Source organism: Giraffa tippelskirchi, chromosome 11 (genome assembly GCF_054371585.1).
Source record: "Giraffa tippelskirchi isolate mGirTip1 chromosome 11, T2T-mGirTip1v1.2.pri, whole genome shotgun sequence".
Lineage (NCBI taxonomy): Eukaryota > Metazoa > Chordata > Mammalia > Artiodactyla > Giraffidae > Giraffa > Giraffa tippelskirchi.
The window spans coordinates 123448653-123461471 of NC_137285.1; the positions used below are offsets into that span (position 1 = coordinate 123448653).

General features: G+C 44.9%; 1 protein-coding gene across 6 annotated transcripts in view; it reads right to left on the minus strand.

Moving 5' to 3' along the window:
- CLPB (ClpB family mitochondrial disaggregase) overlaps nucleotides 1-12819 on the minus strand; it is a 143286-nt gene that overhangs the window by 102871 nt on the left and 27596 nt on the right. For 5 of the 6 annotated variants that reach the window (XM_081539509.1, XM_081539507.1, XM_081539511.1 and 2 more), the window contains exon 3: nucleotides 9155-9241. The exons of the other annotated variant lie outside the window; for it this stretch is intronic. In XM_081539509.1, coding sequence (XP_081395635.1) covers nucleotides 9155-9241 — 87 coding nt within the window. The remainder of the gene's footprint in view (nucleotides 1-9154; nucleotides 9242-12819) is intronic. 6 annotated transcript variants of the gene reach the window in all.

A 12819-nucleotide genomic window follows, 5' to 3' on the forward strand; every position in this document is an offset into this window, starting at 1 on the left:
AGGCAGGTGCCATTACTGTTCCTACTTTGCCGATGAGGAAACAGTTGGTAAGAGGTAGAGCTAGGTTTTAAACTCAGGTCCTTTTACCAGAGCCCTTGTCCCTTACTACTCTGTCACACACATCTAGACTGTGCTTCCTAAAGTAAGGACTATGCCTGGCCATCTGTTCCTTTGCACCCAGGGCAGAATACAGGCCAGTAAGTATCTGTTGCATCAATTCACTTCTGAGGCCTTAACACTGTACTGCTGGTGCACACACTGAGGCTGCAGCCAGCTCCTGGGCTTTACTTGCCAGAACTGCTAATTGGGTTGCCCTGGATGTTACCGTTGGTTTTGGTTTTAACTGCAGACTGAAATACTCATCCCCCCTATTAATTTTTATCACCACAGACTTAACCATTGTTCTAGCCCAGTGAGTTCTTTTTCCACATTCCCAATTCTTTCACCCAACATATCAGCTTCATTTAACTTGCCAAGTTGGTTGTCATTTATCAGTGGTCTCATTAGAATCGGTGATATGACTACTGAATAGGACAGAACCCTGTGGATCATAATTCCAGCCTGATATCCATTCATATATAAACAATGAACCAGATCATTCACCATTCATTAGTTTTGACTAAATTATTTGCTACATCATATTTCATTCATGCAGATAGCATGAGAGACAGCCAAAATCTTGCTGCATCCCAGGCACACTCACCGTATTTACTGATATTTACTGTATATCCCCGACCCACTGGCCTGGCAGCCCTAATAAGCGCAGCTCATGGCACAGAGTGGGTCTGAGGTCTTTAGAGAGGAGGTGCAGGAGCGCACCACATCACAATCCCTAGAAATGGAACACTCCTCCCCAGGCTGCTGAAGGGGATGAGCAATGGGTGCTCTTTTTGTCCCAACTGATCCTCTCTGTGAAGACAGCCCTGAACACAGAACCCCAGGATGGGATACAGTGATGGAAAAGTGGGTGGGTACCCTGAGACTGTCAGGTTAGGTAAATGAGCTGCCATCGCTTTCCCAAGAGCAGTGCCTGGGTGGCCTGAGGTCAAGGCATGTGTCTGCCAAACTAGAAACGGGTGCATGCTGGAATTGGAATATCATTACTATGAAACAGGATTATCTTGGGCAATGATTCTAAATGGGATTAGAAATGACTCTTTGTTACTCAGAGATAATCAGCTACAGCAGCAGTGGTGGGAGAGACGTCAAGCGCGGCACGCTTCTGGGGGCATAGTGCTGGCATTCTGGGCACCTGGCCAGCACCCTCAGCCAACCTTCCTTGCTGGGAAATACTGGGAACTGTTCTTCACCAGGCAGGTGGCCACCTGGGACAACAGCCAGCTTCACGTCAAAATGCTCTGGTCTGGGGTGCCATGTTCTAGGCACGGCTTCTGAGGTGAAAAGGAGTAGAAAAAGAATCTCCAAAGCCCTACTGCTTCTGCATCATACAAAAGAGATACTGGTGGGAGGCAAGTAATAGCGCCACCTCCCTCAAAGATAGGCCTACTTGCAGGAAATTCACTAACTTCATGAGGTCACCCACAATCAGCCACAGCAGGGTTAGCTATAATAATAATAAAGACACCACCACTACTACTACACTACTATTAACTAAAGTAGCAAACTCTTCTCCAGTGCTTATTATGTGGCAGCCATCATTCTAAACACTTTTACATATATTTACACACTTAAAGTAGCTCACCTTGTTATCTTCGTATCATGGCTGAGGAGACAATCACAGGTAAGTGAAAGAATTTGTCAAGACCAGTAGGAGGAAGAGCCTGGATGTGAACCCCAGTCTTTCAGCTCTTGAGCTCACAACTCCACCACATGCTGGACAGTCCCAGCCTGAGAGGACCGTGGCCTGTGCTGGATAAGGCTTTTCTTTATGCTTGCTGGTCTCCAGACCCTGCCAATGCCTCCTACAAACTCTGGTACATCCCTACTTTCTTACCTTTAGGAGCCTATGCTCACAATGGTCCTTATTCCAAAAATGCTGTCTTTCTACTCTCCACCTCTACCGATCAAAATCCTATCCCATCTTTCAAGGCCCACCTCATGTGAAAGGGCCTCCTTTCATGATCGCCCCCTCCCCAGCACTCCAGGTCTTCTCTGGAGTACTGATTATACTCTGCCTCATTCTACAGTTAAAGGGGGCTTGTTTTATTCCTTCTCTGAGGACAAGGAGGGTAGTTTGTTGGTTTTTAAATTTCTCAAAATCATCCAGCACATAGTGGGTCATCAAGAAACCTTGCCTGAGTTGACTTGACACCTGGTCCTGATACGGCTTTGATCCTGAATCTTTCCTACTTGGGCAGTGCAGTCCAGTGGAGAGAAAAAGGGTTTGGGATTCAGAGGGACCTGTCTTCAAATCCTGGTTCCCCCTTTCACCAGTGGACAAGCTTGAGCACCTGTGAACTTCATTTTCTCTATATGTAAAACAGGGATAATAATCCATTCCTTTTAAGGTTGCAGTGAGGATCACAGCCAATACTGGAAGTATTCGACATGGGCCTAGCATACAGAAGACACCACAGCCATCATCATCACTAGTCAGGAGATCAGACAGCACAAAGCCAGCCTCTTTGGGCCAAAGGAAGCTCCATTGTGCAGCAAGCAGCCAGGCTGACAACAGGCTGGGGATCTTGGGAAGAGGCTGGAAGCCTCCAAGACAGGCTAGACCTCCACACTGTCAGGCCTCCTAAGGACCTAAGCTGAAGCATGGGTCCAGGGTGCTCTACCTGCTCTGCCTCTGGCCAGCTAGCAAAGAAGAGCCTCCCAAGGAGGCTGCCCCGGTCCAGCTGCAAAAGCAGCATCAGCTCTCTGCTCAGAGAACACCTGCAGAGTTGTCGGCTACACAGATAGGCCTGTAAAGCCTCTCCTGAGGGTCAGCAACTGGCTTGGGCTGCTGGGTTCTTAAAGATAGGGTGTAATGTCCCCCTCCCCTTAGTAAGGTGGAGGGAAAATAAGCCAATGCTAAAAATAAATGACTGCTATGAGAGGGAATTAAATGGTCTTTGGCCAAGGATGGCAGCATTTTAAAATTAACAAAGCCCAGGTACCACATCCAGGAAGGCCTTGGCAAATGCGTGTTATCCACTCATTAGCTCAGCTCCTCAGGGACCCCAGCCAAGCAGGGAAGGCAGTACCGGGAAGCAGTCCTTCCGATGCTGATGAAATGCACTCCAGGAGAAAAAGCAGGAGGGAGGGAGACTCTTGTGGGGAATTTCAAACAGTTCTGCTGGAGCTTCCTTCTCTGTCTGGTGGACTCACCTTCTCTGAGGCAGGGGCTTTCAAAGTAACCAGCAAGCCCAAGTAGGCTCAAATCTCAATCTCCCCCCACCACCCCACCCTTTCAGGATCCCTGGTTCCTGAAGCACCCCAATGGCCACACTATTTAGGCAGTCCTCCCTGGACGACAGTCCAGGAACAAGGAACCCAAGGATGATACGGGATGAGGCAAGTTCCCAGTCCTGAGCCCTGCTCTTTCTCCTTGCTATGAAGAAGAACCCTATGACACTTTGTGAGCCTGCTGTATACCACTCACAAAGTGAATTGATCACTATTCATCGGTCATGTGACTCCACAAATCTTTACTCTCTACAATCAGAATATACAGTATTCCAATGTAAGATACCATCAGCAATAAGGATTCAAAACATTCTAGGTGACCGCAAACAATATGGATTCATTTTTTTCATTTTAACACTACAATCATGAATTCTCAGTACACCAAAGGTCACAATTAACAGTGAAAATATAGAGAAAGATGGTGGCATTTGAAAAACTTTTTTAATGTCAGTTTATTGAAGCATCATTTACGCATAGTAAAATGTATCCTTTTAAGATGTACAATTTGATGAGTTGTATGGCCACCACCAGAATTAAGAATTAATACTCTAAAGCATTTTCATTCCTTTGTGTCCTTCCTCCCACTCCTAAACGCTAGCAGCCACTAACTTGAGCTCTGTCCCTATAGTATCGCCTCTTCCAGACTGTCATATAAATGGAATTATATAGTAGGTAGCTTTCATCGTCTGGCTTTAACTTAGTATAAGACTTTCAAGATTCGACCATGTTGTTACCTGTACAAGAAGTTAGTCTTTTTCTTTTTCTCAGTGCTGAGAGGTCCATGTATGGATGTACCATAATTTGTCCTTTCATCAGATGATGGACATTTGGGTGATTTTGAGTTTTTGGTGATTATGAATAAAGCTACTACAAATATTTGCACACAGGTCTCTTGGTAGATATATGTCTTTATTTTTCATGGACAAATACCTAGGAGTTGGTAGTGCTGGGCTGTATGATAAATGTATGTTTTACTTTTATAAGAAATTGCTAAAATGTTTTCCAAAGTGGCTATTCCATTACACATTCATATCAGCAGTTATGACAATTGTTCTGCATCACTGTCATCACTTGGTACTGTCAGTTTTTAAAATTTTGGTCATTGGAATAGGTGTTTGGTCAAATGGAATAGCATTTCACTATGATTTTAACTTGTATTTCCCTAAATGCTGAGTATTTTTCACTTACTTATTTCCCATCAATCTGTTCTGTGGTGAAATGTCTGCTCAAGTCTTTTGCGTAATTTTTAAAAACTGGTCTATCTTTTTATTACTGATATGTCCAAGAGTTCTTTATACCTTCTGGATAATTTTGTTATCAGATGTGTTTTGACAGCTTCTTTTTTGAGGAATCAGAAATTGTACCATTTTAATTCCAAACCACTATCCCCTGCACATACATGTTGATCATGAAAACAGAAAAGACAAACTTTCAATTTACAAGTACCTTAGTGCCACTGGACAAAGGGTCAAGCAGTACTCAGTACCTATTAAAACTCACAAGACCATTTGTACCTCCACGATGAGCACCTGACCACCACTGGGCTTTAAAGAAAGCTATACATTTGGAGAAATGGCTGTCCTATAAACAGCTTTCGGCCGCCCAGGCTCGGCACCTCCCAAAGCCCTGTTCTGGTCCGCCAGGCTCCTGGAATGGTCAACAGTTGTCACACTCCATTGCTGGCCATTGTCCACTGGGAAAGGTAGGAGGCTCCCAACCCACCCCTCAGTGAAAGAGCAAACAGTGGGGCCTGTGGCTGCCTGGACATCAAAGTAGAGCAAACAGGCCTGGCAGGCCCTGCCTCTCCGCCTACACATCCTGCAAATGCCATCTGAAGGAGCGTCCCTGAGGGGGTCATGACTTCCAGCTTGTCACCGCGCACATCAAAGTTTGCACCACACACGAACTCAGTGCATGGGTTCGAATCAAGTTGCCCAAGAGCGGATACTCCGCCATTGTGTCCAGTTTTAATCCTGTGTTTTCCCAAGTAATTAAGCCTTCTTGCTTATGAACTTGTGACTAAGTAAAGCATCACTGAGAAGTTGTAACATCAAAGTGCCTTCCACCGTCTGTCCATGTTTAGTAAAATTGGATTTCTTTCTGTTCTTAAAGAAAAACTAATTGAATTTAGCTGAAGGCTGGGTATATTTGCACGAGCCAGCAGAGGCTGTGCTAAGTTACAGTGGTCATCCTTGGACCCTGTGGCTTAGTCTTTAGCTGGGCTGGGTCAGAGTGCAACATGGAATGAGGCACCCAGATTTAGGCTAAACAAGTGCCTGTGGCATGAGGCTTATGCAGGGCTCACTGTGGAGAAGGGGCCCGCCCCTGCCGCTACTCCTCAAGTCAATACTACACCCAAGCTGTTACTAGGCTGGTGAAAGGATTCTTCTAGCAGAATGTTGGTAAATCTTTGGCAGGACAGCTAGTGAAGACAATGGCCATCATAATGCTCAAGTCCTTGATGTTAGCAGTCCAAGTAAAGCTTCTTAAGGCAAAGGCTGGGATGCTTACTTAGTATCTGAAGGCCCTCTAGCCCAGCACATCAGCACCTGACACAATATAGTTTTTTTTCTAAAGTTGCTGGATGCCTAACGTGATAATAAAAAGGTACATCAGAACCAAGTTCCTCTCTCCTGAAGAACCAAAATTCTCTGTATCCTTTTTTGCCTGGTCAGGAAACTTCAAACTAAATTCATACTCTATTCCACAAGTTACCTGACTTACAGAGAGTACAGCCTGGTACCATTTATGTAAAATTAGACACACACAGATATAAATATATAGTGACTGGTTTCTAGATAGAGGAAATTCAGCTGATGGCTCCTTAATTCTCTATTTTATTTTTACAAAAACAACAAACCTATTTCTGGAAAAGAAAATCTCAAGTTCAATCCTGATAGAATTATCTTTCCTTTTACCAACATGATTTCTAATCTTGATCCAGTTTTAACTCTCCTGTGTACATCTATGTTTGTATTTTAAGTCACCTCAAACTCTTTTTGGAAATAAAAGGAGGGGATAAATGATTTTCTTTGTTCTATAGCACTGTATTTTCTATTCAAAACTAAATAACAATTTCTCCATTCTAAATTAAATAAAATAATAAATACATACACATATATATATGTGTATATAAAAGTTCACAAGAAGTTATCTCCTTAAGGATAGAGACTATCGTGTTCATATCCCCAAGGACTTAACACAGCAAGCAGCCAGGCACTAAAGGCAGTGGAGGGTGAAACTGGGCTTTTCTCAGGATATCTCCCTTGAGTTTGTGGGCTGCCAACACTGGAAAGGAGGTAAAGGTTCTCTGTTTTCTGCCTTGAATCCCAGGTTGCTGCCCCTCTACTCTTCCCTGATACAAACCCAATTCAAAGGTGGTGGCATTTCAGGCCTGGCCAGTATGATTCCAGATGGGTTTGGTGACTGATAAGATGAGGATCAGCACACTTCTAACATGGAAAAACATTGGCAGATTGTGCTGGGATGGACACAATAATCCTTCAAGACCACTCCCACAGCACTTTAGGAATGTGGCCCATCCACCCTGAGCAGTATATTCCTGGCATACCAGATTCTACTCTTCCTTTTTTTCCATTAGCACTTCTAATCTCCTAACATATTATATAGTTTACTTGTGCATTGTATTTACTGTTTATTGTTTGTTTCTGCCTCTTTCTACCCAAGGACCACCAGTTGTACAGAAATAAGCTCTTTGAGGACAGGGATAGTTGTCTATCAAGAACAGTGCCTGGGTAAAGAGAAGGTACCAAGCAATTTTTGTGATATGAATAAATAAATCTAACCTGAGAGTATGCTGTTTTCTGTAAAAATCTGTCCTTGCTGGGTACTGGAAGGAAGAGGAGAGCATAAAATAGAAGCTTAAAACACCAATAATTAGTCCCAGGAACCAAGTAAATACAAGCCAACACTCTCACTTTGCTCAATGAGCATCACTGATATGCTAATGGCCCTGGATAAAGACAGAGCAATCAGTTAAACCAACAACTCATTAGATTGAGAGAAGGGTCCTCAAAGCACATCTACTAGCTATCTGCTCACTGATTGGCATTACTCTTAATTAGTGTTATTTCCTATCCTGTATCAATGCTGAAAATATCACACATAGAAGGGCTCACACCCCCTCCCTTTTCTCCACCCTTGGTTATCTCTTGCAGATAGAGATACCTGAAAGCTGGGAAAGACTGGTGGGTGGGGGAGGAGGCAGGGGGAAGCGGGTTATCAGTGGCAGAACAAACACGTGTGATTGTGTGTGGACAGGTCTAGCAGCAGAGAATAACATCTCACCATTTGTAACCTGTAGCACATACATGATCTCATCTGACTCTCACAAGAATACAGTGAGAATCTATCTGCTCTACTGTCAGATTCAGTCCCCTCACGTCCTCTGCTTTGATAACATCCTGTCCACACTGCTCTGACATCATCAATTACACTATGTTCTGCTTCTCTACCTGCCTGTCTTTTCCACATGAGACCATGAGCTCCCAAGGCCTCTGATTCCCCAGTGATTAACGAAGAGCCTGGCTCAGAGAAGTTATCTACCAAATGTTTGCTGAAATAGCTGCTTTCAGGTGAAGAAACAAGGTGTCCATAGAATTTTGAAATTCAACCAAGGCTCGGAACCAGGACTGGACTCTAGGCTCTGACTTGTAGAGCCTATTTACATCAATTTTTCTTTTAAAGACTATGTGCTTGGAGCTTAAGAGACAAATAAGGAGACAGAGTGCTGAGATAGAGTTCTTGATAGAGGAGCAGAGAAGAGAGAACTAGCTCAGTACAGCTAAGTCTCTCAGTCAGTCTGAGGCAGTGCTACCTCGACATTATAAAGTCCCAGTTTGGTTGATTTCTACCACCTTTATGACTCTCACAAAGGTGGTTGGTACTGGCAAATAAAAGCCTTAAAGATCTGCTTGAAAGGAAAATGAAAATTGGCACCTCCCACAATCAATATCAGCGTTTGCTACTGAAGTGCCCAGTCTGCCTTCTTTGAAAGCATCTTTTTCTGCTTTTTCAGTCAGTTCTTTTGCACAATCACAACTAGAGACTCAAAGCATCCAGCCTGAGCCTGGGATCTGGCAGAGGGAGGCAGCAGTGAGTTACAGTAAAACATAAACTCTGCAGGCAGCCAGAGCAGGTTCTAAATGCTATCTGTGTGACCTCAGACAAATCACTCTGCCTCTCTGGGCTTCAGTTGTCTCAGCGGCAAAATTAATACATATCATGTGGATGGCTGTGAGCAGTAGAGCTCACTCTCTGTACAAAGTAGACTACTCCAGCCTTAACCTAACAGCTGCATGCTGGGGCACTAGGGGAGCAGGCAGGAAAGTAGCAGAGCCTGCAATGAGAGGGCAGAACACCCCACCTTCCCCAATTTCTATCAGAACTTCCAAAGGAACAGCCCAAAGAAGCCCTTGCTGGGGACAGTGACTGTGGACTGCTCAACATGAAAAGATACAACGGTGGAATCATGTTGATAACTTGAACATGTATACTTAACCCCTAACAACAGGCTTCTCAAATATTTTGTTGCTTCAATAAAGCAAACGACTAGCCTAAGGTCACAAAGTCAGTGAATGATGGAGCTGGGATCCAGACCTAGAGCTTCCCACTCCACATCTCCTGAACATTCCATTGCACCAGGTGAAGAACAGTCCCTTAGGCTGAGGCCATTTCCCTGCCTCTGGAGAAGTAAGCAGGGGGACAGGCCAAGGGTAGGAGAAGGCTCAGGATCATGATCTGCAGAGTTCTGGCAAAGAGAGGGTGGAAAGAGATCTCTCACCTGTTGTTTCGGTTGATGGCTGCCACCATTAGTGCTGTCCAGCCAAGTTTGTGCCTTGCATTGACATCTGCACCTTCCGACAATAGTCTAGAGAGAGACAGAAATATTTTCAGTGTATGGTTTATCATGGACATAAGAGTGGAAGACATGAAAAATCAACAGGGAGGCTAGATGGATTTGGAAATAGTTATGGACCTCTGGGAACCAAATACTCATCCCAGCTCCTCTGGTCACTATCCCCTGACCCCACGCTTCCTCTCTCTCTTCCCTTAAATGAGTCTGCCTCCGCTCTTATCTAAAGAAGATGCCTTCCCTCCGTCCAGAATGCTCTCTCCCTGACTCTCTGCTTATTTTAATCCTACTTTCATGGGATACAATCCTAGCTTGGGGGACTCTCCCCCAACAAGGCTCTCCTGACTCATCCAGTCCACAGATCTCTGTCCTTAGAATTCCTCCATGCTTAGCACCAAATGTCCGATGACACTTCTCATCTATGTAGCTACCAGTTTACAGAAGGATCCCACTTCTCAAGTTTATCTGTATGATGGCTGTTTGGAATTGGAACTCTTTGAACCCAAGTACAGATGGAAAGAGTGTTAGGAATGCTAGATTAGGTTTCTAGGAAAGTCCATGTGAACCTACTTGACTCTACATGCCAGTGCCTACCACATGGTAGGAGCTCAGCAGCTGCTGGATAAGTGAATAAGCACAAGCTTTTAACCATACCTCTAAAAGCCTGGGGTATTTTAGGTCCTGGCAGCACGGGACCCTATAATGTGGGGGTAGATAGAGAAGGAGAGTAAAGAGAACCAACTCTTATTGAGCACCTCCCACAAGCAGCAACTGCCTGGGAACTTTGCAAACATTCTCTCGTTCACTCTTCACACATGTTTAAGGAGCTGATAATAATCTCCTCTTTTCATGGATGAGGTAACAGGCTCGGTGAGGTGAAATGACTCGATAAAGGTCACAAAGCTAGGTAAGGGGCAACACTGTGACTGGAACCCAAGTCAATAATGGCTCTGAAGCCTGAACCCTTCTCACCTCATCACCCCTCCTCTACACTTGACCCTGGCTGCATGTAACATGGAAGACGAAAGACTAAATGGACTCTTAACAAATCAGCATGATATGCACTTGATCCTGTGCTGAATTCTGGAATGGGGGTGTGGAGAAGGCAGGGGGTTTGCTCTAGGGAATTTAGTTGTGGAGGTAGGACTCAGGATAACAGGAAACCAAAGCCTACAGTGTGTGGTCTCCCACCAGAAGTGCTGTAGGAGGCCAGGAAAGGGGGAGACCAACAGTCAAGAGTGTTTCACCAACAAGGCAGGAGCTGCTTATCAGGAATGGGTGTTTGGGGCAACTGTGAGGCTGTCTACTCATCAGTGGGTTCCAGACAAAAGGGCACTGGCAGAGAGTCCAGAGGCTTGGGGTTGAGTCCTAGCTCCATTCTTATGCCATAAACTGCAGTAGCTGCCCCTCTGGACCAAGCCAAGTCTAACGTCTGTGCTGTTGAAGTAAGCAGGTGATGATGGCTTGGGAGGATGAAGAGACACAACATGTACTCATTTGTTCACTCAGCCTGTGAACTCATTTGTTCACTCATTTGTTCCCTGCCTTTGCAGGCAATGAGACAGGCAGTTAAACCCTGGGGGGAGACGGACCAGCAAGCACATCACCACACAACTGACGAGTGCTAGAAAGGGGGCTACAGGTTCCAAATGTACAACCAGGAAACCTAACCAAGTCTTGATGATCCATCAGGCTCTCAGAGGAAGTGATGATAATAGAGTTAGCCGGACAAAAAGGGGCAAGGGAGGGGAGGAGTGTTTCAGGCAGAAGTAAAGCCTCTCGACCAGAGTAGAAGGCAGCATGGGTTATATAAGGCCCTGAGAGAGGTCTTGCACAACTGAGGCATGAAGTGTGAGGGTAAAGTGTTGAGACAGGAGGTTGGGAAACCCTGTTCTCTCACTTCTAGTTTGAAAGGTTTCTTCTGGGCAAAATCCTTGGCCTCTTATCTTACCACATACTGTTAAGCATCTTTTATGCAGAAACAAGTGTCCACAGTCAAAAATGTTAAAGAGGCTAAGAACCCTGGGGATAATTTTCTGAGACAAAAATCTCTTTTTGGACAAAACCTTCCCTTGTTTAGCAGGCCAAGTGGTGCTGTAGAGAGCGCAAGGTTCTGAGAACTGAGAGACTGTGGAGTTCTGATTTTAACTGTGATTCTGGCTGGCTGGCTTCATGTTTCTGGCCCTCAGTCCACAAGACTAGAAAATCAGGAAGGGCTGAAGCAAATCAGAGGTTTCTGAGGGAAAGACATGAACTCTGTCTTGAAGAACAGAAACAATTTAGAGGAAAAGGAGGAAATGCATGCCAATCAAGGCAAAAGACACAAGATACTGTTCAGAAGCAGGGAAGTGATGAGAAGGTATACTCAGAGAGACCACCAGGCAGATCCATCCATGTGACAGTTAACAGCACAGAAACAGGCAGCTGCCAAGATATGCAGGGCCTACCAGAGGGTCTCAAAAGCCAAGCTAGGAGGACAAGGCAGTGGGCATAAACCTTTTTGAGCCATGGACTCCTCTGAGAATATGATCAAAGCTGATGATCCTTTCCAGAAAAGTGCACAGGTGCACATACACTAAAAAATAAGCAACACAAAACTTTCTTTACATACAACGTCCAGAGGTTCATAGGTCCTCAGGAAATCAATGGTGGACCCGACATTAAAAACACAATCTAAAGGGTTGACAAACGCCTGACATGTGGCCCTGGGCTCCTGCATCTGAGTTAGAAATCACAAATCTCTCTTAGCAGCTCTTTCCTATGGAGCCCTTGAAAGAGCCTCCTCAACACTGGCTCCAATTAGCCACCATCAATAAAAGGAAACCTATTTGCCATTCCTTAGAGGCTCACCATAGGCAAGTGGGGTTGTCACTGAAGTTTGGGGTAAAAGGAATTATAGAATTAACCTAATAGCTTAAGCAAGCTGAGTCTGAAAGGAGACAGAGTAGAAAAGGGGGACAAGGAGACCACTTCGGAAGCTGCTGTAACAGAGACCAAGGGAGATGAGCTAACACAGGAGTGGACAGAAGAAATTCAATGAAGCCAGAACCCTTTATGCCTTAATTGGGTCAGTGACCCGCGTTTCCCTGCCTGGGTCCTGAGAATTCTGGAAGCAGCACTCTTCTGGAGGCAGTGCTGAAGAAAAAAGATTGAGATGCTTCCTCTTCCTGCCCCTCAAGGGCTGAGTGTAGTGTAATAAAAACGTGAATAGAAGGCTCTGGAGTAAGTCAGACCTGGATTCAAATTCTAGTCCAGCTAGATAATGCTGAACAAATAAATTCTGAGTCTCAATTTTCTCACCTATCAAGTAGGAACAATAATCTCTGACTTGCAGGGATCCCAGCCCAGTACCTGGCATATAGCAGGTACTCATTACAGAGTGGTTTTTGCCTGCTAACCTAACCTGTTTCCATCTCTGTGATGGAACAAAGCGATCTGGCCTCAAGTTGGTAGTGGCAAATTGCCAAGTACCCAGGGATTCTAAGACAGAGTCATACAGGATGACCTGGGTAGTTCGGCCAGGCCAGCTCCAGGCACTCTTTTTGTTCATTTATTCAACAAAAGTGCACACACTTACTCTGTGCCTGGCTGAT